Source organism: Dermacentor variabilis, chromosome 5 (genome assembly GCF_050947875.1).
Source record: "Dermacentor variabilis isolate Ectoservices chromosome 5, ASM5094787v1, whole genome shotgun sequence".
Lineage (NCBI taxonomy): Eukaryota > Metazoa > Arthropoda > Arachnida > Ixodida > Ixodidae > Dermacentor > Dermacentor variabilis.
The window spans coordinates 40,723,354-40,751,082 of NC_134572.1; the positions used below are offsets into that span (position 1 = coordinate 40,723,354).

The window sequence follows — 27,729 nt, forward strand, 5'->3', positions numbered from 1 at the left end:
AGCATATGCTGCACATGACAGAAAGGAATGCTAGATTATTCACTCTGAAGAGTGCGTCACAGTGGAAGAAAGCCAGGGACAGCCTGATTAGCTCGTTGAGTGAGGCTGCAAATTCTTGTCGTCTCTTGTTACCTGTGTCGTTGACAGCTGTGACAGCCGCACAATGAGGTGTCAGGAGTGTAAAGTAAACTTGACTATTTATGTGCAGGGTCACGCACATTGGAATGAGGATGTATAGGCTGCAGGCAATACATAAATGCAAAAAAGAAACTACCCCCCCCTCCCCCCCGAAGGCCCTAAGTTAAAGCTGAGCTCTACAGGGTTCAGTTTTTGAGTTTAATACGTCCTACTGCAATCCTACTGAAGGGAGGTACAGTTTCTTTTTGAATACTACATTGACTTACTTGTTATCTTTCTTTTGCAATGCCAGTAGTTGGGCCCAAACGCTGTCTGTCACTGCATTTCAGGTAATTATCATCCGAAGCAGCTTGGCAGGTTTTTGCAGATATTGAGTGGAGAGTAAGCATGAAAGTTGATGAATTGAAAAATTTACTGCCCGCTTTTATTGAATTGAGTAGTAAAACATTTGGTAAGCATTAAAATTGAAGTGAACAATTTTTTCTGTTGATGACAATGTATGTACAACTGATGATACATAGGCAGGGCTGAAGGCTTGACAGGCGAGACATTGCTCTAAAGTGTGGCATACAGCTGTCGTAGGCTGAAATTGGAGGCATTTTCCTGTTGTCACTGTTTCATGCTACATTGAAGCAGCTGCTGCACTACAGCTTGCAGCAAGGAGCAATGCACTGTGCTTGTTGCAAGCTAACATGCTTGAAATGCTGCTAGACTAAACGACTATATGTTGAACAGAGCAGGGTGTTGAAGCATTTGCCATGTCTTAAGTGTGTGTGTTTGTGTCTGAGAGTGTGAGTGTGTCTAATTGGAGGTTTCTGGGATAGGCTTTTGTCCTGCAGTGTACATAAATTAGGCTGGTGATGGTTGTACAAGTTATGTGAGAAGCACTGGCTACTGTGCTGTTTGTGAATATTGCATTGATAAATTGTGTTGGTTCTCATCGAGGCAGCATGTGTTTGTGCAGCTGCTGTTGGACTTCACCCAAGCAATAAACACATGTCCATGTGGCTTAACTTTAAAAACACAGGCTGCAAGGAGCAAGCGTGGAATTCTTTGAAAGGAAGACAGATTAAGCTAGCACCAGTCGAGGTATTCTGAACAGAAATTACCAGCACAATCCATAGGAGAAGCACAAAGGCACTTAACATGTGTTCAGGTTAACTATGTTGGTGATGACCATACATCATAACTTTCACATATGTTATTCTGCTGCCATAACAAGAAGTTGTTTGTGCCATCATAGCTTGGTATTTTGTGAGTACAATTTGCTTTTACCAGTGTCATTTACTAGTTTTGACTGAATGACTGCAAAGAACACAGACTGAATGATTGTATTTCTCTCTTTGCCTCTTACTAATGTGTGGTGTGTTGTCAGCCCCCTAAACTGTTGACATTGACAGCAGTTCCATGGTTGTGGCTAACCAATTGGAAAGCTGGCCATAATGTTGCAACATTTCGTGTAAGTTGTTGTGTGTAGCACCTCTTCTTTATAAATGGCCTTTGTTGACTGTCATGACTATCTTGAAGCCATTCACTGAAACACTGTTCAACTTTTCAGTGAGTTTCCTTGATGTCCTTATTGTTCGGGAAACATTCTTTCAAGAGAGAGATTTATTATGAGACAGAAGCTGAGAGGTCAGCCTGAACTGCCATGTTCTAGCCTGCTACTCAGCTTTGAGGAAGGGGTAAAAGGGAACAGAAGAAAGCGAATAAGGTGATAGTGATGTAAAAAAATATTTAAAGTTAACAGGGAGTTCTCTCAAGGTGATCTTTGGAATGCTGCACATTGAAAACGTGGTCACTAACAGTGCACACTGTTGCGACTGTTGTCATTAGTTGCCATTAGGAAACAACCAACTTCTATAAACATAGTGCAAATCTTTCACCAATATTTTAATTAAGGGCCAGCAAGATCATGTTTCTGTGGTTGATTTCTAGTTATCTCCTAATTGCACCAACGGCTGTCCTACGATCTGATGACATCATGTCACAAGCTTTCATTCGAATTTCTTCAGAACAGCTGTGTGACATTCATGCATTTCTTGGGTCATCCCCAATGTCTTCTATTTTAGCACTGTATTAGATAAAGCCATCTAAGTCGCAACTGTGGGGTAAGGTGCTGTTCCTGCTGGAAGTTTTGATAACCATATAGGTTGTAGCAGTTGCTATTTAGCTTGCTGTAGCATTTGATGTTTTCTCACTGCTCCATGTGAAAACTCGTAGGAGGGTTAAGATGGCTACTTTCAATTGTCTACTCAGTAAGATAGGTCTCCATATCAGAGGATCAGTGCTGTGTTGTGCAATGCAGAAAAGTCAAGTATGGAATTGCTGCACATCCTATGAAAGCCAGCAAGGTCCTTTGAGGCTAAGAAGTCTGAGAACTGCACTGAGACCTTGTTAAAAAAAAATGCAGGGTTGGGGGACGACACAGGGCTGGTGACAGCCCCCAGGCCTGAGAAGATGGCACTGGTTGTGGGACTGGAGCAGTTTGTGCCCCAGCTGGGCTGCCAGGACACCAAGAAGCGGCTACAGCTGGGTGCCACCCTGCTTTCCTACCTGGAGGACCCGCTCAACCTTGTCGACTGCACTGAAATGGGCGCTGTGGTTGATGGGCTTGTTGCCTGGCTCAACAGCAGTAACTCGAAGGTAGGGGCATTTCCCTTGTGAAGTGTGGAAAGAGGCCAGGCACTGTTGAAACTTACAGCACTGGCATAGCATAAGCAGTGTTATGACTTTTGCCAACCAGCAAATGAGGACATGCTGTTGCTGACACTCCCTTAGAAGTAAGGTGAATTGAACTAGTTGGTACAGATTCATTTCCCTAACTGAGTGCACAGAAACTGCACTCTGCAGGCCACGCATAGAACACACATACGCAACACACACGTACCTGTGAACTGGCACACAGCCACCTATATGCACAAAATGTGGGAAAAAAAAACTGACAGCCCAGAACATCTTAATTGAAAGTCCAAGACTGCAGCACTTTAAAGACCTTTGAAGCATAATATACCAATTTACCCTGCAATATTTTTATCCCATGACCCCATGTTTAGTGTTACGAGTTCTTAGTTACCTCGCCGGCGTCCAGTTTGTAGACACATTACTACAAGCTAAGCTACCAGGCTCCATCACATACATGAGGAGCCTGAGGTGTTCGATTGCCTTGAGGCCTTGCAGCTTCTCTCATGGTAGAAGTACTTTACTGACGGCTTAAAGGCAATAAGTTATCACTCATAATCACTGAAATCTACTTATTTATAACCTGTAGGCCTATAACATATAACAATAAGTTATTGCTCGTAATCACTGAAATCCCTATATAACTGACACACAGTGGAAACGTCTTATCCAACAGTAATGCCAATGTTTTAGCTAGACCTTTTACATCTTTGTTTCTGCTAGATTCTTATGCCTGTATATCCTTGCCATTCTTGTGTGACTCATATATATTTAAATCATTTAATGTATCAATAGTTATGGCACTCTTTGACGAAAGATGCCCTTGCACCATTAAAACCCATTATTCAATCAATATGTAACTCAGTGTAAAGTTGACAACTGCAAAGAGGATTTTAGGAGAGGGTAGGAAAAAGTCATGTACAAAAATAACCCTTGGTACCTTGCATCCTCCGCCTGTCACATCGTCATCCGCCGGAGTTGCTTAGTGGCTGTGGTGTTGGGCTGCTAAGCACGAGGTCGCGATATGAAATCCCGGCCACGGCGATCGCATTACGATGGGGGGTGAGATGCGAAAACACCCGTGTACTTAGATTTAGTTGCATGTTAAAAGAAATGCAGGTGGTCCAAATTATTCTGGAGCCCCTCACTACGGTGTGCCTCATAATCAGATCGTGGTTTTGGCATGTCAAACCCCATATTTAATTTTTTTGTCACATTGGCTGAAAAAGGTTGTTGCAAAATATGGAACAGAAGTGGATTTTCTTGTTGAAGAATAAGCTAAGTAGTTTATGGGTTGCTATTCAGAAATGAACGCAAGGACAGCCTGGCCATCGTGCATGTTTGGTCAGGCATGAGGTCAATTCATGTTGTGCACATGTGCTGTTAGCTACAGCACCCCTCTCCCGTGTGGACGTGTATACTTAGGTCAGACAGGCAGATGTCTCAGCATGCGCTTATAGGGGCATAACATGTCTGTAGATCCCATGCAGTTTGGGAGTCCATGTCAATGCGGAGCATTTTCCTGCACGATGCATGGAAATAAGTCATTATTTTATAGGCAGTAAGTAATGTGGGATCTGAATAAAATATGGGAGAATGTCAAGGGTTGATGTATTTGAGCTGCGCATAATTGATAACACCTTAAGTATTACACACTTGTTGCATTGAGACATCCTTTATTGACATGTTACTCTGTTTGTGCTATGGGTTTGGCAAGTTTATTTTGAGCTACAGTTGTCAATGGTGCCGTGCTAGGCGGCACATTGAGAAGGATGAGTAGTGGCCTATGAAGATTGAAGCAGTAGTTGTAGCCGTGGGTCTTCAAATCGTTAAGTACCCTTGGGAACACATAATAATGATATGCCATGTGTGGGCTGTTAGCATATAGTGTCCAAGTTTCAGTGCCTCTCATGTGCTTGGTTCATTCAAAATGTTGACCTTCTCGAAACAGACAGCATGCATACTTTCTCTGCTTACTCATAAATATTTCGGTCACTCCTCTTGGCTTTTCACAGTGATGCGACATTGTTTTGTATCAGCACAACAATGTTAATAAACAATTGCATCTCTTCCGCTGTCAGAGCTCACTTAATGTCATTAAGAAAATTCTCGCATGCCACTATTTTGACGTCAACTTCCCTAAAGTGCCACTAGAAGACCAACTTCTATATATCACAATTTCGACATCGGCTATAGAACACACGCCTATAGGAAGAAAAATGAAGTGCTGCTCACAAGAGCATGTGGCATGCATTATGTGCATCTTCGTCGTGCAATATACCATGAATGAAGACGCATTGCCCTGAGCTCCATTCCCGTGCATTGTCCTTCACTTTCCATCACACTTATTTATTCCATTAGGAAGTCTATGTGCTTTAGAGGTACATGTGAGACAGCATTGTATGTACAGGTTTTATGCCATGATTTATTGTTTTATTAAGGAGAACATAGATGCGTTCACTCGCACCACATTGTAGTTCATATTCAACCATACTACCTGGCCCACCCCACAAAAAACATTGCTGACTGAACCCAATAATACTTCACATTAAAACGATCTGAAAAGTCTCACAGGGTCGCATTTCGTGACCTATTGCTGGTATTGTGTGTGTGGACCATTGCTGTAATGCAGCCAGAGTTTTGCATTGATGCAGAGTTGTCATGTCCCTCAAAATTTTGGAAGCTTATTTTATAAAGCACAGTGCTGACACAATATGTAGGCTGTTGTGAATTCGGTGGTCCGTGCGGCCACCAAGGGTCCATGGATGGTGCCATGCCAAGTGCCGGAAGAATGTTTCCGAGCGACATTTAAGAGAACAGAAAAGGTTTATATTCAAGGGCACATGGTTGAGTTTTATACACACGGCTTCAACTTTTGGAGCACACTACATGCTTGATTCTTTGCATGTCCAAGCCTCCCATCACAGAAGTTCAGATCCGCCTTTTACGCTATTTATTTCCCTCTTTCCCTTGTCGAGGGAATTCACTGGCCAATCACAAATGCCGAACCCCCACTTGTCTCCAACGTGGCACACCTGTATCTAGCGTGTGCCATACAAGGCTAACACGTGGCAAACCGTAAAGCTGCCGATGACATCCTTCGCCGGGAGCCTCTGACAGTGACCCTGTCACCGATCAGTGGCCTCTTTGTGACGGTCAGGAGGGGGCGACATTGTTGTCTTGAAGCGAGCTGTCATTTCCGGGCACTCGAAAAGCCGAAGTTCTGGAACATGACTGCCTGTCTGTCAGAATCAGCTCACGCTGATTGAGCTCCTTGAGTGAAAGGTGAGGCCTTATCAGTACCTGTGACAGCCACATGCCTGCTGGTGAAGCATCCTTTGTTCTGAAGGATCGCCAGGCACAACAAGGGTTAGCTTCTGTAGTAACATTGTATAGTGAAACTTTTTTCGGAATGCGGGTGATCATTGTCCTCTATAAGGTGCTGTGAAGTGGTTTGTGCTTACATAACGGGCGTTTCCTGAATAAATGATCGGTTGTTAGGTTATTCGTGTGCCTTCTATTGGTGGTGGCCACATGTGTGCTGCTGAAAGAGGCAAGCTGTGTATAGCTAAGAATTTTTAAATAAGTGTTATTCCTATTTTTTCTTCTCTTATACTATACACCAGGAATACTCTAGGAATTTGTGAAGTTGTTTTTATTGCTGAAACCGTGAAACGTCGAATTAGCAAAATTCGTGATGTAATAGAAGTTTTTCACTGCAAGTACAACTGCGTTATATTGACGCTCGACTTATTAAATTTGTTGCTGCAATTAAGGTTCCTCATTTAGGCTTCTTGGCTATTCAGCCATCCAAAATTTGTATCTTGTTCATTGGTACTGAAAGTCTACACTAGACTTGGAAGACGAATTGACTTTGGAAATTTTATTCTCAAACCAACTACGTGGACATTCAAACCACATTTGTGCCATTGTCAACGCCATGCTGCCACGGGTGCAATGGTGCATGTGGTGCTCGTGCAGCCTAGCTCGCAGAGTCTGCTCTGTCTGCAGGGCCAAGTCCATACATGACCTGTGCACTCTGGTAGGTCAAGTGATGTGCTGCAGCTGCCATGTCGAAGGGCAAGCATGCAAGGGTGAGCCAAGAAGGCTAGTGGCTTCATGCAAGCTGTCTTCTCATGCACCCAGTTTTGGAGGACACATGTTCTGCCGAGTTTTGGAGGCATGGCACAGTTGAAATGGCAAAGGAACCAGCAGCACGGAAAGTTTGCTTTGGGACAAGCATGTGCGCTCCCTGTTGCCGGTACTCGTCATCACCCCAATGTTATGACCACAAGTGCCTGTGGTCATCGAGGGAACTCTGTTTATGTGTGTCTCTGGGTGCATGACACCATGCTACTTTAGTTCATAAACAAATGTTTTCTGCAATTTATACTGCCCTTTTACAGCTATGAGCTTTACTTTGTCTTATAATCTAATTACTGTGCTATCACTGTCAATGCTTCATCTTTCGGGCAAAACTGTTGCTTTTGTTTGTAGGCTCTACTCATACACAGCACAAATTATACCTCCTGTCAGATTTATGTGACAGAAAGCAAAGCTGGCATAGAAATGTCTGCATCTGCTGGTAGTACAGCCAAGCAGATCTCAGTGCTGCTGGTGTTGTTTTATTTGTGGCTTGCTCAATGCTCCGTTTGTGTGCTTGTGTGGTTAGGTGGCACAGAATGGCCTGGAGATATTGTCGATCCTGGCAGAAAGGCTCAAGGATGACTTCCGCCCCTATATCTCCACAGGTGGGCATAACTTTGCTCATATAGTTCAGAGCTCTGCCTGCATTAGTTTTGTAGAATCAAGGATCTTCATGGATAGCTTTCCTTTGTTCTGAGAGTGTGCCACTGTAACATCCTCCTTTTTACGATTGGGGTAGCACAGTGTATTGCGGAATCAGGAAAATATTGATGATGGGGTTGAGCTCTCTTTTTTATGTTGTACAGATTGCTAGCACTAAAGGATGATTTAAACAAAGATGACGGACAGAAGGATTGATAAGCTCAAAAGACCTGTCTCATAAGTATTTCTGCCTGCTGTTCGCATTTGCAGCATTGGATTATGTGTTATCTCTAACTATGCATTCACCTATTTCTGAGACTTCAAAAAATCTGTCTTTGCTACATTTGTTCAAACGTAACACTGGTTCATTGTAGTGCTACTGTTGTTTCCAGCGTTACTATGGCTACTGTGTTGCAACCTCGCACAGTCTGCACCATTTGTTGTGGTTGAGAACTTCGCCGTTTCCTTGCATCATTCATAATGGGGTCACTTAATGTATGCACTTAAGGTAAAATATGCTTTGTGCTGGCTAAGCATGTCAAAACTATTTCTCTTTGCAGTCATTTCAGCGGCCATAGACAGAATGGGTGACAGCAAAGATTCTGTAAGTATTTTGCATATTTACTCCTATTCGTGATGTGTAGGTTTGTTTTTGTTTGGGCTGGAGCTGCTATATCGATGTAGATTTAGTTAAGCTAGACACAACTGTAGTGTGTGTTCCACATGGTAGTTGCAAACTGAGGAACTTTCATGATTTTACTCCATTGTGACCAGCCATGCCACTGGGAATAATAGCATTTCTGACAAACATCGGTGTTGAAGTCTGGCAAAATGTTTTGACAGCATATTCTTTATTGAGAAATGTCTTCAGAAATATTTTTCACACAGTGTTTTGTTTTTCATTATTTTACTCCCCCTTTAATTACACCTGTTTCAAAAATTCCAAAAGGTGCTGCCACTAGCTAAAACAATTGAGTTCAAATGATTTGAACCTATTCGGCAGGCCTGCAGCACTTGCAGGTCAACAGGGGCCCTCTGCAACCACCCTTGCGCTGCTAAGGTCATGGAATCAACTCCCAGCTGTGGTGGCCACAATTTGATTGGGGCAAAATGCAAAAATGCCTGTGTCTTGTGCATTGGGGGCACATTAAAGATCCTCTGGTGGTCAAAATTAATCTGAAGTCCCCCACTGCAGCATGCGTCATAATCAAATCATGGTTTTCGCACATAAAATCCCAGAATTCAGTTCAGTTCAATTCAAAGATTGTTTTCTGCCCCTCTGCTCCTTCCTTACATTTACACCAGCTCACCAGCATAGTGAATGACATGATATTGTATCATAAAAATACCAAAAAGAAGAAAATTAGTTGAGACAGACAGAGCAGAAAGAAAGGCGGAGCTACCATGTAGTGCCGTCTTTGTTTCTGCTATGTCTTGATGGTATTTTTGCTTTACAATATCATGCCATTCAGCACGTACCAAGTCACCCAAGATAAAATTATTCAACGGCATAGGCTGCAGCGTCCTTGTTTCAAGAAATAGGTTTTGCATCATGAAGCTCGTTACTTGTGAAAAGTTTCCATGCGCATGATTGCAGCCTAGCACTACAGGAAGAAACACAAACAGAAAAAAAAAGTAATCTTGTGGTTGAGATAAAAAAATTGTTGTCCAGGTATTGAAATGAGGAGAACTGCTTGGGATTTGTCTTTGCAGTATGCTGTTTAATGAGTTTTAATGTCCAAAAGGCAGCATTTGGTATAATACAGACACTGTAGTGGAAAGCTTTCATCATCTGTGGTCCTTTGAACTGCACCTTGTGGGAAATCAGTTTGCACGAGGCTTACCTTACAAGCCATGGTCAAGGAAGGGCGCAATGCTCCTCCGCTCCGCAGCGCACAAAGGCGCTATGGCAAGGTTTGTCGACTCTCCGACACGGTGCAGAGACGGCTCCACTATCAGATTGCCAACAAACACTGGTTCCAGGATACACCACAGTGTGACAGTCATGGCTTTTACTGGCAAAGGCTCACCACAAGACCGATAGAGTGTATGCACCTGCTGCGCTAGGGCTAACTGGGTAGCAGTCCACCAATCGTGAGAACGAAAAGTCACAGGAGCAAAGTTCCTATGTAACTGATTTGAACTACCTAAGCACCACACACACGAGATGGGTGATGAGTCGCGGGAGTGCACCTCAATCCACACAGCCTAAATGTAAGCATATGAGCAATTTTGTATCCTGCGTGAAGAAAAGCAGGGTCATGAGTTGAAGCTGCTGGGATGTCGATGTAGCTATAGAGTGCCATAGTTGGCAAACCACTGCATTGGTGGGTTTATGTATTGTGCTGAATTCATGTGGGCGGTTATTTTTTCTTCCATAATCCCTTGCTTCCTCTGTTTCTATAAAATTTATGCATTATAAAGATCTATACCATTGTTGTTTATACCTTATTTCAGGTGCGGGAGCAGGCGAAGTTCTTCACCATGAAACTGATGGCAGTGTCATCTCCTCAGGTCGGTCATTTTATCTTTTGGCGGCATGTGTCTGTGCAGGATTTTTGCATCACACTGTGCAGGAGCTGTAAGAACTCGTATGCCTCATTGCATCACACATGTTGATGTCTCCACAAGACGACAGAAAACAGCACCTGGTGCCAGTCAAAGCTTGTTAATGGCCAACTGCTACTCGCTTTGGCTAAATTGGTGCACCTGGCAGTTAGTAGGTAGGACATAAATCCTAGACCAAGGCCTCCAAGATTTTCAGCATACTGCAGGTGCTAAATGTGCACCTGGCAGTTAGTAGGTAGGACATAAATCCTAGACCAAGGCCTCCAAGATTTTCAGCATACTGCAGGTGCAGTCTAATCTCATGAGGTTACGCCAAAGAGTTGTGCTGGTTCTCAGCATTCTGTATTAAGCGTCATTTCTGGTCAACAATAATGGTGCTGTTTTTTTCCAGTTCTGGTAGTAAAAACGGATATTTTTGTCAGCTTCTTGCGTTGCATCCGCTCATACTTCAGATGTAAATTTTGTATGTGGTCCTAAATTTCTTTGTACTTGGTCTTTAAGAAAGGGCTTATGGGTCTTTCACTATTTAGAGTATGCACCTATCTTTTAGGTATGTCAGAATGTTTGTTTCAACTCAGTACAAAAAGAGAGTATGAGGGACACATGTCATCACTTGTTCTTTCAAAACATAAAACGCACCAAAACTGATTGCTCGTCAGTCCTGACACACGGGGGTGCTGCAACATCTGTGCATTATAAATACTGGTTCAGCCAACAATGACCATATCACATTTAAAACCTGAAGCTCCTTTTTAAGTTTTGTGTAATAACGTTATTGTGTTGTTATAATTAGTATACTAGCAGTATTAGCAGCGTGTAATGCACTCTTTCTAGAATTCTTATGAGGTGCTCACTGTAAGTGTGATGCATGCAATAACTTCTGCTGTAAAGTCTCATTTGTGTCCTACTGTTGCCATGTGAAAGACACATGTGGAAGCAGTTTGCAGGCTTTAAGTGTTCTTGAAGAATCTCTAGTCATTCTGAGTGCTTGATCATAGCCTGTTTTGACATTACAGTAGTTTACATATATGTGTTTGAGGACCTGCAAAGGGTTGTCTAGGCTTAATATACAGAAAACAGTAATAAGCAGAAAATATACAGTAAAACTCAGTAGCCTGGATGAGGCAGCTTTATGAAGCAGCTAAGGAGTCAAAGAAGGAGATAATAAGAAGGAAATTTGCAGACAAGTCTTCGATATATTTGATTCACAGTCAGTCAACAGTTCACGAAAAGCTCTCTCAAACTGAAAATTTTTTATCTTGCTTCTGTGACCTCAGTAAAACAGTGACAGGTCATTAGGGTCAAAATAGAATTAGCAATTTGTTCAGTTGCTGTCGATGTATATGGATGGATAAATTTCATGCGCATCAACCTTTCAGACTTAGTGGTAGCTGGCGCCATCAAGATAATTTTTCTTACCTTCTACATCTATTCTCAGCACTCAAGATCTGAGGCCCACGCCAACAAACATAAATCTTGAAGTATTTCGTTACTGTAAAAAAGTAATTTTAAAATAATTTTGGTCTTCTTTTGCCATCTAGTGGCTGTTTCATAAGTAGGGGTACTTCTATACTTTCCTTCTGTTCACGTAACTGTATGACCAAAGAGCTCCAAGCTCTTTGGTCATACTTGGCCCTTCCGCCACAAAACACTATATTCATCATCATCATCATCATCATCATCATCATCATCATCACGAAACTTTCCGAAAGTTTCATATAAGGACAGAAAGTGGCACCAGAGGCACTGGTGCAAGAAGGGGATCAATCAGTCGCGCGAGATGCCATGGCTGCACAATCATGCAAATCTGTCATGAAGAAAGGCACCTCTTCCACATTTATAGTCTTTAACCTAAAGATGCTATGTGAAATTTAGCTTAAATAATTTAATGTGCGATGCATTTCTGCTTAACTTATACATGGCACTGTTGTGCCATGACATTGCGGTTGACAATTTTCCCAAGTGTACCTTTTGCAGGTGAACCTGAATAGAAACAAGGGTTTGTAGTTGTTTTGAAATTGTTTGTGTTTAAATTTTTTAACACAGCACCGAAACAGGGAAGTAATGTGCATGTTCACATGCCGACAATGCCAGTCGACCCTTGTGCAAAAGTGGGTGCACGCACACCTGTGGCATCTGTCGGGTGTCTGCTCTGATACCCTTCTACTTGCACCAGAGCTGCAGTGTATCCAATGCGGGCGCTATATGGGACACTCCCATAGCATTACGCGACAGTTTCGTGACCAGAAGAAAGGTATTCAAGGACCTTGGTACAACCATGGCCTAGTTGCATAGTTTCATACAAAAGTTACTAAAGGGAACCCTGGCATTAGTGTCCATGGGAGCTGCAAATATGGCGGTTGAGCCAGCATTGAATGATTCCTAGTACCTGGATTTGCCTAAGTTTCATCCTTCTGGCTTCAATTGGATTTGTGACTTTACATTTTCAATAAAATGTTTCATTGTAATAAATGCAACAATTATCTGCATTGCCTGATATGTGTACAAAAATAAAATTGCTTAAATGTTTAGGCACTTAGAGGAAGATAATGCATGGTAATTAAAGCCACAATGATGTTTAAAGCCACAGGCATGAAGATCATTACTAGCCTCATTCTCATGGTAGCCGAACAATCGCAGTGCCTGCCAGTGTTTCCTCTAGTAATTTTACTAAGAAGCTAATAAATACTAATATAATGAAAATACCTTGACACACTGTACAGCTTGGTCAAAGGACGCAACAAGAATTAATGAGGAAATGTTATTGTAAAGGAATAGCTATATAAATTGACATTTCCTCCTAGAAGCATATACTAACTCTGCAGTATCCTAACCAAATGGTTGGAAGGACATAACAGAATTTGCTCGGCTCGCTGAGGTTTGGGCATTATACTACCATCTTCTTGTTCTCATCTTGGTGTAGCTGTCACTTTTTGTGCTAAAAAAATCTGTGAATGTCATTTGCCAACTGTGTACAGGCATCATTGCCTATTTTAATTCACAGTGTCTTACATTGAGCTTTGCCCTTAGAGAAATGCCAAAGAAAAGAATAATTTGAGCTGTATTAATAAATTGCTCTTCTACAGCACCAAAAAAGCTGATCTTACTGTGAAAAGAGGCCCAATAAGCTAGAAAAGACATGAAAATGAAAGATGCGTGGTGACGCTGCCTTGTTCTCGTACCATCTCGCCGTGAACTCGTGGATTTTGACAGCGCCTGCTTGGGCTTAGTTAATTTTTTACCCATAAAGATTGACTATATAGTGCGCTAAGAGAGCTGAAGGCTGAACTTAGCAACCATTTATAACCTTTACTGAGCCAAAACATCCCAAATACTGGAGCTGGGAATTCACTGCAAAGTTCAATAATATGCAACATCGTCTTTCATTTTCTCTTCTAAAATCAACCTATTACAGCAAAATTAATGAAGTAGTTTTGAATGAACACTCTATAAGTCTAAACGGATGTAGTGTTTTTCAATATTATTCCTTTAATTTTTTTCACTATACTTGACATTGAGTGATGAATTGTTTCTCGTTGTTGCAGTACATTCTTGAAAAGATGATGCCAGCATTCAGCCATAAAAATTTTCGAATACGAGAAGAAGTATTATTGTGCCTCCAGGATGCCCTCAATGCGTGAGTAGACTGTATATTAGTGAATTGTTTACCACAGGCAAGAGCCCCTTGGCATGTAATTATTATAAGCACAAAGGGCTTGTAATTTTATGACAGTAGGTATTTGGCAGGCCAGTAGACATGGAACTTGAAATCTGCAGAAGTCGTGCTGTGATAATCATCACAGGCAGTCGGGCAGCATTATCGTCAGTCACTGGCCTTATGTCCTAGGGGAACCCTGTCATCTCCAGCTGTACTAAGTGTAAAGGTGAACTTAATGTCATATTACAAGTGTGTGCAGCAGCTTCAATGATGACATGCAGCTTAAAGCCCCAACCACACTGGAGGAAAAACGCACATGATGTGTCGCTGCCGCGGGTAAAATGCTGCTACAGCAGTGCGGCCACGCTGACTGGTGGTGCGCCACGGTGGCAGTCACATTACAGCAAGAAAATCTGTTTTACTCTGCACATAGGTATGAGATGTGTGCATTTTCCTTTGTCCACTGACAGATTGGTGCTAAGTTCTTTGGCTTTGGTTTTTAACGCACGTCATGCCAGACGATGATGCTGTTGCCACATTGATCATGATCATTTTGGTGTGCTTCCTTCTGTTGTTGTGTCGTCATGTTCAGGAGACAAAGAGAAGGAGGTACTGGGTGTCGCCTCCTCGTCCTTGTATTCAGGGTCCCTGTTGTACCGAATCGGATAGCGTGCATTGTCTCCAAAAACTTTTCAATTGGGAAGTCTTCATTTAGGCTCATCATTTTAAAGACTATCGCACACCATGACAGCAAAAGTGCATATGAGACCAACACAAGCCAACCAAAACAACCACAAATGAGAGCTGACGTGGGCAGATAGTGCGAAACGAGTCGTCTGGCTGATACCTGACGCAAGTGAAAAATTGAGTGGTCAGGTGGGTCTGCATGGCACCAGTTTCCTGCGTGCACGTCACTGAGGTGGCTGCTGTCATTGTTCTCCTCTGTCGACGGCATACGGCAAGCCACGGAAAATCAGATCCCTCCTCTCACATGACAAGGCTGTTGTACTGCAGCTTTCGTGATGCACGTTTTCTCTCTAGTGTGGTTGGAATGTTGCTGGAGCCTTTAGTTGCCCCGAGTCAGACATGATACTCCTTAGTGCTTTCCGCGCTTTTGTTCACAGCTAGGTTGGTCTGGTGTTAGTGGCTTATTACCCCTTTGCATGAGTTCCACTTCTCTTTTGACTGCCAACAAAGGTGCCCAATGGTGGCATTATGCAACCATCATGTAGTTCATAGTCACCTATTGTGCTTGTAAAGAAAGAATAATTGTATATTATTAACCACCATGGTGGCTCGGTGGCAGTGACATTATGCTGCTGGGCACAAAATTACGGGTTCGATTTATGGTCGCGATAGCAGCATTTTGTTGCAAAGATGCTCACGTACCGTGCTCTCAATGTGTGTTGAGGATCCCCGGGGATCAAAATTAATCTGGAACCCTCCTCTGTGGAATCCTTTATAATCTGACTGTGAAGTTTCAGGACATTGAACCCCACTTTGATTCCCCTTGATTATATTGGTTTGAATATTGCGAGTCCTTTTCATGTTAGGGTTAGGAACCAGAATGTTCATTCTCTGCAGTGGTGCTGTGTGAACAGAAGACTTCCTTATTTTGTGCCCAGTGAAATGTGATGTGAAATAAAATGAAAATTGACAGTAGACCATTTGAACAAAGCTTCCTTCCCTCCAGTTTGAGCATATGAATCTCCTTCTGCAGGTATCATTCTCCATTTGAGCCAAGCATGTAATTTACACCTTGCATTTGCGGATGTAGTTTTTGTACCCAAAAGAAATGCTGATTAAAGTAGGTCGCACAGAAATACTGTACAGCCTTTATTGTATGTTAGAACTTTGTAATCAATTGTTTGGATGTAGTGGGTTCTTTCTTCACTGGGCTTTTGGAGATACAGTAGAACCCAATTATAATGATACCAGTTTTAACAATATGTCAGTTATAACATTGAAAAGCTGATTGTCAACTTTCTTATGTTTTCTATGGGGAAATAACCCGCTTACTACAATGCCCCCTGCCACATTATCGGTTATGATAATGACGTCTGGCTGCTGGGTGTCCATGCCGAAAGGTAATGGAATGTGAAATCCTCGAAAAGAAAAAAGAAAAAGTGAACTGTGAGCCGCTGCACGATCGCCTGCCACCCCAACTGTTGCCGCTTGCTTCTCTATGAGAGATGCACGCCAGCTTCGCATATGTCTCTCTCGTTTTTTCCACCCCTTCGAACATGAATGCGCAGCACCTATTGGCCTCAAGCTCCACCACTGGAAAAGCTGGTGCCACCGTCGGTGCGACGTGCTATTAGGGATCACGTGGACATAGCGGCCGCGTTGGCTGCTTCGTGAGCGCCGAAGCGAGCTGAAAACGAGAGTTTAAATTCCCTCGTACGCTGCGGTCCTCATTTAGTGGCGAGATTTTCCCGCTTCGAGTGTCTCCTTTACAACGCTTGAAAGCACTTCAATAGGTAGTGGCTGCCTTTGAAGGCGCGCAACATGGTAGGCTACTGCGCGGTGCCGCAGTGCCGGACCTACGCAATGGAGCCCGGTGTCAGCCTTATTCACACGTAGCTGCAGGACAAGAAGCTGCGTGAAGCTTGGCTCGCGAAACATAAAACCGGCAAACAGTCATCGGCTGCAACTCGGGTATGCAGCAAGCACAGACGCGAGGAAGATTTCTGCTACGGCGCCGGGCCTGCGATGTTCGGAAAACGCGCACCGAGACGCTCGCCCGAGTCCGCTGCCCAACTAATGTCATGACGGTTTGGTCTATGAACTTGTCGATGCTATAGATACTGGCAAGTTCACTGGAGTGGAAATGTCGTGGTAAGAAGCACATTAAAAAAAGCATCGCATATGGTCAGGTTTGTGTTATGGATTAATGCACTGGATTACCAAAAAAGAAGCAGCGGGAAATCGCACGCTGAGAACACCGATAAACATACTGTGCGGCGCAACTCGAGAAGTAATATTGAAACGTCCAAGAATTTAGAAGAAAAAAAAAACATTGCATCGTCGCGATGGCACATCACAGTCTCCGTAGGCGTCGAAGCCTCTACAATGAAATTATTTTTGAATAGCTCTGATAGCACCCACACAACAATGGTTGCTTGTATACTGTCAAATGCTCATATTCTGCGGCCTAAAGCTCATGGCACGGCGCGAAAACGCGCACGCGGTGAAAGCGAAACAGTACGCGGACAAGCATGCAGACGCGCAATTGGTCGCAGCGAATCTGTGCGATCGCTGCATTGAGGCTTCATTCTATTACGCTCCATTTAGTTATAAAAACACTATAAGAACATATTTCACGTAGTTTGCTCTCAGCGTTTACCTACCTTTCACGCAAGAAGCCGGTTCGGGAGACTCCATCGCGGCGACCGGGCGCAGTGGCGTTCACTGTACGTATTCGGTAAAGAGACATAGCGTCTGTAAACGATGCTGTGCTTTCAGTTTGCCCAAGATTATTATTTAGACAGTAAAAAACTTCTCTCGTTTCGAAAGTACTTACAGAAATATCCGGGAGAGCTCGCGCGTGGTGTTTTGAGTGAGCGCTGACAGCAAAACCTATGAGGAGCATGCCACGTGATCCCTCATACTAAGCCAGCGAGGCACTTCCGATAGATGGCGACTCCGTAACTCCTCGCCGCCAATAGCTGTGTACCGTACCGCCCTCCGAAACATGAATGGACCGTGCCACTGCACTGACAATGCTGCCGGTGCTGCTCCCAGATTGCTCGTTCCAGATTCCTGGCCATGTGGTTTCTCAGCATTGTTTGACTCGCCGCCGAAACGGAAGGTGGCTGATCTTCCTGCTCATCATCGGTAATGCACGACATTGCCAGTGAAAAGAAATCGCACAGCTATAGATTTGGAAACGAAGTGCTTCTAACTGATGAGGCCATTGTCGCAAACATGCTTGCGTCAGATAGCAACAGTGACAGCCACGACGGCAGCGCTGACGCGGTAGGGCACGCTGCCTCAGCATTGTTCCCGTGTGAGGCCCTGTAGACAATACAGTCCCTCAGGGGCTTGTTTTCGTGAAGGACTTTCCACTACACTATGTGGATCACCTGAATGTCGGCAAGCTTTGTGTAAAGCAAGCAAGGCTGACGGATATGGGGTTTTCTCGTGCAAGCCAGTGGGAAGCACGTGGCGAGGTGCTTGTGGCGATCTCATCCCAGCCTTTGCTCTGGATTTCTCAAGTTGAGATGCTACCGCGGCAACATTCCTGCATTCTTTAAAAGGCGGCTTTTGGGGCCACCAAAGCGATGCCTTGGTGGAGCTTGTATGTCACTTGCTGCATCAGAACGGCAAGTTGGGCCAGTTGGTTGGGATTCATACTAAGGTTTGTTACAGCGCAACCTAAGACGAGGACAACAGAAGGTACAAAACGATGACATGGCGCTGACTCTCAACTGCGTTACCTATGTCAATTTTGATTATGCGTCAGTTTGCCACAGTTGCCTCGACGCATCTCTGTATCTTGTGCATGTCATGGTTATCAAATGGCACCTATATATATCTTAGACATATCTTCAATAGAATATCAATTGAGAGTCAGCGCTGTGTATTCGTTTTGTACCTTCTGTTGTCCTTGTCTTAGGTTGCGCTGTAACAAACCTTAGTATGTATGTCACTTGCTGTCTGTGACCTCTCTTTGGATTTGTTATAGCAGTGCCATTCTTGAACGCTGTCAGCTGTGGCTTGTTAACAACATGCGATCGGAGTGCGCAGGAAGGAGAGTTAAACAGTTAAACGAGTTCACACAAGCAGAAGCAGCATGGAGGGAGATGGTGGGGAGAACTGGCCTCCCCGCTGTTATAGATTTTTTGGAACAGCTATGCCATCACCCATTTTTTTTTCATGCAACTCGATTATAACAATGGAATTTTCGTGGCACTTGAATATTGTTATAAGTGGGTTCTACTGTTTAGTTTTGATGTGGTGTTCTAGTTGTTACTTGTAAAGTATTTATGTCTTTTATTTCCTCTGTTTTTATGTAGGTATGGCCCCCAGAACCTGTCTTTGATGAAGTTTATGCCGCTAATTGCTAAGCTGCTTGGAGACCCCAACTCACAGGTACATTATATAGTTAGTGCATTGTCTTTGAAACCACTACTAGAAACTACTATCTAAGCTAGGCTTTCAGTATAGTGTTCAAAAGAAAGTGGTACACAGAATAAATAAAGGTGCAGATTGTTTGATTGTACATGTATGTTGGGAATAGCACCAAGCAGGCAATGAAAATTGTACGGTACCAACCTTCTCAGTTGCTACTAATGATGTCTTCCATTTTTATTCTGACATCAAAATCAAAGCACCTTGTTATTTGTCATAGAAAATCCCATGGGGGTTCACAGTGTTATTACAAATGGAACACGTTAGACAATGATGGTCAAATGTGGGCAGTAATAACACAGCCAAAAACAAAAGTGCAGTGCCTTGCAATAGAGGTTCTCGTCTCCTGAAACTCCTGTGAAGGCTACATAGAAGTTACGTAGAGGCAGTTAACAATGCTATCTGAGCAGGAGAAAAACTACACCATAGAGAGATTTCTTTTCACATTTGGCCCTTGTGTGCGACATTGTACTGGTGTGATTTGTTCAATGGCACTGAGTTTTAGGCCTGAAGCATATCTAGAGATTATGCCAAGATTCTGCATTGCACCTAGAAGTAGCAATTATGCACAAGGGGTGTTCGCCTTTGTTTCATGCTGTTTATTTTTAATTCTGGCCTTTATGTATTGTCATTGCCGTAAGTTTGTGGGGCACGGGTCCCATGAGAAAGCTGTATTCTATACTGGCTACGGTATTGTGCTGCTGAGCACAAGGTCATGGGTTTGATTCCCACCCGCAGTGGCTGTATCCTGTGGTTTGGGTGCATGTTGAAGAACTCATTGTGCAGCTTTGTGATGTTGAGCATGACTACCAAATTTTTTTTCTGCGGGTGCTGTGCTTACATATTTTTTTTTAGTAGCCAAGACTAATGGTGGCTCCAAATCTGAATTTTGGGCTGCATGCCCAGGCTGCTTAAATATTCAGGATTGTTGTAGGTACTGAACCCTGTTGACATCTGATGCCAGTAGCACATGCCAGTAAACGTAAATAATGGTATAGCAGGGGGAAGAGCCCAGACTAGAATTTTGAGATAATTTTATTTGGATGGCGCTTTAGTGCAGCTATTGCGAATAGCCTGATTCACTTGCAGCTCAAGTTATTGACATTAAACGGTCCTCTTGCGCAGTGCACCTTTTGTTGCCTTTACTTATGCTGGCCAAGTTGTTGACAGTGTGTTGTCCTTCATTGTGGAGACTGAATTTACTGAACCAAATTGTGCATGAATGGAGGTTTTTAAACTACTATTGTTCAAGTGAGATTTGCAGAAATCTGAGTGGCATTAACAATTTTCAGAGGAGAAAAAAAAATGTTAACCTTACTGTAGCAGAACATGCAAAAAGTCACATTTTGGTGGCCTCAAAGAAAAGTTGGTCTTTGTTTTGGAATAGAACCCATGTTTACCGATTTTATTGTTAGCAGTAGCTTTAGTGCCTTGCTTAACCAGGAGACTAGCAAATGGCATTATAGGGCCAATTTAATTTATAACTTGAAGCATCTGATGCTTGGAAAAAGTGAACTGTTCAAATAGTTTCTGCAGAAATGCTTTCTCCCCTGAAGAAGGCAGGGCAGAGCAAGAGTTGGGACACCCAAGGGAGAACTGATAGAGCTTAATAATAGCAGAAAAGGCCACTTTCGAGCAGGCTGTTTTGGTAACGTTGCACCGATAAGGACAGCATTTCTAACAGAAAGTGTTATATTAATTAGAAAATCCTCACTGCAAACTGGTCCAATTTTTTAATATAAACTTGCTACAATTTTGGCATTTCTGTGCTTTTGGCAAGAGTCCTCAGTGCTCAGTCTGTGCTGAAGAAAATAATGTGTGCTTCTTTGTGATTTGTGATAGAGAAAAAACATTGGGCAAAATTCCTTTTTCACAATCCTGCTCCAGGTGCGCGATGCGGCGTTTCAAACGTTTGTAGTCATCTACATACACGTTGGCGAGAGGGTGCGGTTAGACCTGGGTAAGAAGTACGGCATTCCACCTGCCAAGTGAGTACCAGTCATCTTTACTACAGAAGGATCTTGAGCTGGGCGAGTTAAATATCTTCATGGTACTACAGTAAAACTTAAAAATAACGAAGTTGGAGGGGAGCCGCACTTACTGCACTATATCGCGTATCCACCCTCGTGGTTGACATTTGCAGCCAGGAAAGGCAAAAGTGTGCTGTTGCAAAAGCCCGTGGCACACCATCAAAGGGCCGCTAAAGGTTGTTTTCTGCTGAGTCTTTGTCAGCGAGTCTACCTTCTCTAATGCAGTTGTTAATGCTAATCAATCTCGGCAGTCGTGCACAATTGAGTTGTGCCATAAAAGATCCTAGTGCTTCGCGAGTGTGACGAGGTGAGCTGCAAGCATTGTTTTGTGCAACGCTTGTCACCGTGCAACAAGAAAGGTTTCCTTTACATTGATGTGCAGTGGCAGGTGTTGCATTGAATCAGAGCCTAATACTCTGTCGGCACATTCAAGAAATGCTGATAAGCTTAGTGATCACTGACAATGTGAGCGGTGGTTGTTATTTGTAACAATTAATTTCATTTTCTACTCTTACGGTGTTGCCTAGTGCCTGATCCCGCCGGTAATGGCAATGCGGCTTTGTCAGAGCCAGTGATAAAGGATGAAAGAAATCTAAAATAAATTGATTATTATAAAATGTGTTACCCTGGCTGCAGATGTGTAGCAGCTTATTGTGGCTGCAATTAGCGTACATTGTGTATATTGCATGTTTCTTCGTACAGCAGGCCTTGCGCTTCTTCAGCCAAGGCGCAGTGTGCATCAGTGTGCAGGAGAGAGTGGGAGCTGGGGGGTATTGGCTGAGCATGGTTGGATGCGGCAGCGATAGAGTGCGCATGTTACTGCCAACTCAGCAGTGCGGTGCATGGCCTGCTTAGTGGATTGCTAGGTAGCGGGTAACTCGCAAGAGTTTTGAACTGCCAATTCAGGTGATTACAAGGAGCATCGCGCACTGCTGTATTTCCAACTAATCAGCACAAGGTGATCAGGAAATCATTCTTGACTAAAAAATGTTTTTTTTTATATCCATGTAAAGGTAACTTCGGCTTTGTTAAAACAGAACTTTAACTGTATGGATTCCTATAGGAACTTTAAGGAGAACTACAATTACTTCGTTATATATTAGTCCTTTATTAAGGTTTTGTTATGAGGTTTAGCTGTACAGTGTGACAAGGCAAGAATAAGCTGGAAGGACAAGTGTGCTGTGTCATTATTTGTGTTGTGCATGATAAGGGTGTGGTACCATGCGATGTCAGATATCGTACATAACAGGGCTTCAAGATGGCTGTTTAACTGCTTAAATCTTTGGGAACTTGATGGAACTTGTTGGATGCAGCTGTCAGTATGACAGGTCGTATGACAGATCACACATGAAATTGTTCCGCATGTATTCTGCTTGTGCCTTGTTTGTGTCCTTGTATTTGCCACTACTATGAGCATGTTGACTAGTTTGGCCTTTTATTTCACAATGGTGGTTGTTGTAATAGAAGTGTGGCAGGAGTGTTGCGATTTTAATGTGGAAGCACATGGGACTTTCTTGTGGCCTGTTTTAAGTTGCAACTGCCAGTTTGCGTAAATGGTGAGCATGAATGATTAAATTCTTTAATCAAATTGGGCGTGAATATTTGAAAAAACTTTATAGAATTGTTGGTCTGACTTGTCTATTGGGAAATGCAAGGATAAAATGTTTATTTTATCAGCACTAGCAAACACATTTAATTTTGTATCGTAGTCCATGTGGTGGCAATGGTACCAATACACTGCAATCTGTTGGTGCAGAATACTTTTTGGGGCGAAAACCATTGACACTTCAGTTGTGTGCATTGTGCACATATGGTTTCAAAGTTTCAAAATTTATTGTTTCAAAGTGGTTATGTGTTTTGATAGATCTGAAATACAAAAAGAGATCTCATAGTCAAAGACTGTACCGGGACCTGCGGTTATCATATATGCCAAGTTCAGCAACATTGCTAGACTTAATTTGTGCTTAGGCTGTTGTGATGTGTCAGAGGCATGAAAGATATTGTCGGGCAACATTTTTCAGACCTTACAACAATTGGCAGGAAACGGGGCACTGAAAAAAGACCGAAACCAAGGTCTTTTGCGAACTAACACAGCTGTGAGAATAACATGGAGAGTACTATAATTGCTTGCATAGTGAGGTCACCTGCATTATGAATGTAGCCCCCCTTTTCCAATAAAGAAGTACGTTTTTTCTTCTTTTTCTCACGTAATTATCGCACCCTAAACAGGCTGCCATGAAGTAGGAGACACACGGTACGATTAGGCGTCTGATTTGGTGTTCGGCGGATACGATTGTGCGCTACGCCGTGTCGGATGCTGAATCGTACCGTGCCTCCTATTTTATTGTGATAGCAATTATTTATGGATGCTCCAGCCGTATTTTGGCTGTCGTCGTCGAAGTGAATGTTTGCAAGTTTACACAATAGAACTACTATCCTTACTTCGTGTAGCTATCTACACATTTGCTATCACAATCGATTATTCAAATTTCGGGTGAAACCAACTTCTTTAGAGGTGGCCGCAGAAAAAAAAAAAAAAAAGCTGAGTATTTTGTCTTGCATAATGAACGCATCCCCCAACTTTACGCATATTTTTCAGGAAAGAAAAGTGCGTTCATTATGCAAGTAACTATGGTACTTAAACACTAAAAATGAAAATAAATAGCAAAAGCTGTTTTTAAAACAAGCACACTACCATAGACATAAATAAGATTTGTTGTCTTAAGAAGCAGATATCTGATGTTGTGATTGACACTTATGTCTAGCGGTCTTAAAGGGCCCTGAAACACTTTTTGAGCATGGTAAGAAAAAGTTGCCGATCTATGCAATAGGCTCCTGCGAACATGTGAGACAAATATTACTGCACCACATGTAGCATGGAATTAAGTCTCCTGTCATGCAGCATCATTGAAAGCAGCTTGACCCATCAATACTATTGGCTGTTCTTATGAAAAGGCCCCTTCAAGAGAAAGCTTTAGCTCACCCATTGTTTGTGGTGTAACTCGGCAGGCCGCACCTTCTGTGTTTTCATGAAGTGGCTGTGCTAGAACATTATGAGCTGGTCTTGATACCTGCTTTGTGCTTGTGAGTAATCATTTTTGCTTGTTACTTATGACAACTGCATTACCTCTATCCGATTCTGATTGACTTGTTACTGGATTCTATTTATTTCTGCTGATTTGCAGATTCTCACTTTGACTGCCCATGACTGAAAAATCATTTGATGTTTATTATCCAATTGAACACCAAATGTCTTTATTTCTTACAAGCCAAAAAATAAGAATCGAAGGGGAAGAAGGTTGAACAAAACTGATTTGTATTCTCCAGTATATGCAATGCCATTCACAAGTAAAAATAAATGCAAATGCACTCGGCTCTGTAGCATTGTTTGGCTGCTCTAATGAAGGATTTAACCCGTTAATGTATTTGAGAGAGGAACGTAACATGAATTAGTGACATCAAACATCGCATTAGTAGGGCTAACACGGTGAGCTCCTGGAAAGGAATAAGAAAGACCCGCAATTTACACACACAGGCTACTCCGGCTTGGAAATAGTAGTAGAATAGTAAAAGTGGAAATAGATCCGAGCATTTGTCAGCAGAATGCCTGCTGCGAACAGGCAAGACGAGACAGTACAAGGTTAAAAGGGACACAGTGCTGTGCTTCCTCGCATCTCGCATGAAACACCTGGGCAATAAATGCATGCTCTGACCATCCTTGGCCACATTGGTGTGAATGCTTGAAGAGAAACATATTATGGCACACTTGTTTAGCTGATTACACCATCTCGAAGCTGGTACACGGAACAGTCCCTCTATCCGCCGTTTCCATGGCGCAAGAGCGCATGCGCCCTTCCCTAGCGTATTAGTTGCATAATGGTTTGGAAGGGTTGCGTGCGTCACAGTGCGCTGGAAAGTCCCCCGAAAAAGAAAAAGAATGCACTCAAACTCACGTTGCTGCAAACACTCATGCCATGTACCGCATTGAAACTCCACTGGTAGCTCGATGTCGTTGCTGCACTGAAAACGTGCCTAGCGTAAGATCGCAACTCCACTTTTACACAGAAAGTGGCCAGGTCCGAGTGGTTTGAACTGCACCATGAACCATATAGTTGCCGCCTTTCATTGATGGCTAGCAAATATAACGAAAAACTCGTGCGTTACACTTGAGCGACACTTAAAAACATCACGTTGCTGATGAAGTCTTTTTGTAGCGTCTGCCCTCGCTTGCTGGTGGTGGCAGCGCATGCCTGACTTTATCATTGTGCCGACCATCGTTTGACCGAACCCTGCGCGATCGGCCATTGAAATGACATCGCAATAGCGACAGCGCCTTTGCTTGTATATATAATTAATCATCCTAACAGTGAGTCAAAAGAAGTTAAAATGCACAAGCCGTGCACATGAAGTTTGATGTTGATCCTGTTCAGTTAAGCCTGCGTCGTTGAGTTCGTGCTCCCGCTACCGGTGGACCTGAACTGAAATGTAAGCAATTAGGAAAAAGGAAACTGATTTCATAGTTCAGTTCTGTCCTTAGCGATTAGAAATCAACTGCAATTCACTTCAAATGGCGCGGACACAATAAGCGGCAAGCGGCGACGCAGGGCTGTGCCAACATCTGTATGTCACCATGCCTGGCTGCCGGTCGCATTAGCTACGTAAATGGGTGGGTCTGTATGTGTTGTTATGCTGACACATTTCTCAATTCAGAGATGTACTGTTTAGCTCTGCGTCAAACAGGAAACAAGAGATGGTACATTCGGTATACAGCAGTCTAAACAACCGTCTCGCTCAGTTATACCAACTGTGTCCATGATGGTATTCGCTTTTTTTTGCAAAAGAACAAAACGACCTAAACATGAGCACTTCATTTATGCGAGCACAGTTTTCTCTAACAGTGTTTTATAGCATGCGCAAACTGTAAGTGTGATGGAGTTAAAGAAAAGCGAGAATATAGGTCACAGTTATTAAGCTGTTTGGCTGCTCATCTTGACTCGTTCAGGGTGGAACAACGTGACACATATGCGCAGAAAAGTATGTTTTCCTATGTTTTGACATTATTTCATATCGGCGATGCACCTTTTCCACAATATTTGACGCTAACGACGATCTGTGTCTGTAGATGTCGATGTAAACAAGCGCACCGCTTTGATAAATCCAAAGCGGAAGGCTGCACTCGAACACTTCTTAAAAATGTGAAATGTCAAAATAATGTTTAGAAAGAATACAAAAAGTGAGCTCGAATGTGCAGAAATCAGCGACAACAGACTCCACAGCATCTGAGTCAGCAAAGGGAACTCAGCGTGCCTTTATAGGCCGCACTGTTTGCATGACAGCGCACTCAGGCCTGCTCACGCAGTAGTCATAGAGTGCTTCATGGCTTCCAGGAATGACATTCTGCCCCAGAGAAGCCATTAATAATGACTCACGATCCACGAAACGCAAAACTGGCGCTCACTTATGTAGGTGCAGGTACACTAATCAATCGTCGAAAGCCCCGGCACCCTTCCAAAACGTTTCCAGCGGCGTGTGGCAGAGGGCAGCACAGGAAAATGAAAAGGGTGGATTGTCACGAGCTTCAGTGTGGGTGGTGACACACGTGCATGCGCTTGATTTGGATCCACTACTGAGGTGGCATGGTGGCCTGGCTGTGTGACATGGTACACTGGCTGACCGATATCTCAGCTCATTAGGTGCTGCTGTTGCAGCAAAAGGTACAGAGGAAAAAAGAAAGTTTCTCGCTTGGCGAGCATCCTCGGCCGTAGCGTACATCCAAGGGCTGTATGCAATACTTTATTGATTGTTTGGATGCTTGTTTTGAGCGTGTTCTTTATTGAAACGTGTGCTGTTCTGTGTGTTGTGTGGGGGATTTCAATGAATGTGTGCACTGTTTGCTTCAATTTGCTGAGCGCTTGTTGCCTCCGCCTTAAAGAGGGTATGAGCCATTGCATCTTTGCTTGCTTACGGGAGTATGAGCCATTGCTGAGGCACAGAGATCAAGCCAACGCAGCATATCCGGATACTGGGCCTGCTGTTGCGCTGCGACAGCAAGGCGCACGCAGCCGTCAACAAAATCAAGACGACATCTGAGCAGGTCCTGAGCATGATCCGGAGAGTCACCAACCGGAACAGAGGGATCAAAGAAGAAGATGCACTGTGCCTGGCGCAGGCATTTGTCATGTTACGCGTAACGTACTCTGCCCCATACCTCCAGCTTAGGAAGGTGAACCGCGAGACGCTGAACACGACGATAAGGAAAGCAGTCAAGCTCGCCATGGGCATCCCAGTCTACTCGTCAACGCAGAAGCTGCTGGACATAGGTGCCCACAACACGGTGGAAGGAAGAGCTGGTGGAAGCGCACCTATCCCACCAGAGAGTCGGGCTGAGCCGGACGGAGCACGGCCGGGCCGTCCTATGCAAGATAGGATTGCAAATTGAACAGCAACCGACAACGGAGCCGCTCCCCACAACGTGGAGAGACATTATTAAGACCAAGCCCCTCCGCCGGAACATGCAGCCAGGGAGGAACAACGAGAGACACTCTGCGGGGGCCAAGGCACTGGCTCGACAGCTGGAAGAGGACCCCGAGGTTCTCTATGCGGACGCCTCACTTCCCAAGCACTGCACCAGAGCAACGGCGGTTGTCACCACCATCGATAAACTGGTCACAGGCATGTCGATACGGACAACGAATACAGCCGAAGCAGAAGTGGCCGTGGTCCTCGCACTCG

General features: G+C 43.5%; 1 protein-coding gene across 5 annotated transcripts in view; it reads left to right on the forward strand.

Moving 5' to 3' along the window:
* Nucleotides 1-27,729, forward strand: part of chb (CLIP-associating protein) — a 217,110-nt gene that overhangs the window by 4,236 nt on the left and 185,145 nt on the right. For all 5 annotated transcript variants that reach the window (XM_075692191.1, XM_075692195.1, XM_075692193.1 and 2 more), the window contains exons 2-8: nucleotides 2,552-2,784; nucleotides 7,493-7,571; nucleotides 8,169-8,212; nucleotides 10,066-10,122; nucleotides 13,722-13,813; nucleotides 18,853-18,928; nucleotides 20,855-20,955. In XM_075692191.1, coding sequence (XP_075548306.1) covers nucleotides 2,599-2,784; nucleotides 7,493-7,571; nucleotides 8,169-8,212; nucleotides 10,066-10,122; nucleotides 13,722-13,813; nucleotides 18,853-18,928; nucleotides 20,855-20,955 — 635 coding nt within the window. In that variant the 5' untranslated portion in view covers nucleotides 2,552-2,598. The remainder of the gene's footprint in view (nucleotides 1-2,551; nucleotides 2,785-7,492; nucleotides 7,572-8,168; nucleotides 8,213-10,065; nucleotides 10,123-13,721; nucleotides 13,814-18,852; nucleotides 18,929-20,854; nucleotides 20,956-27,729) is intronic.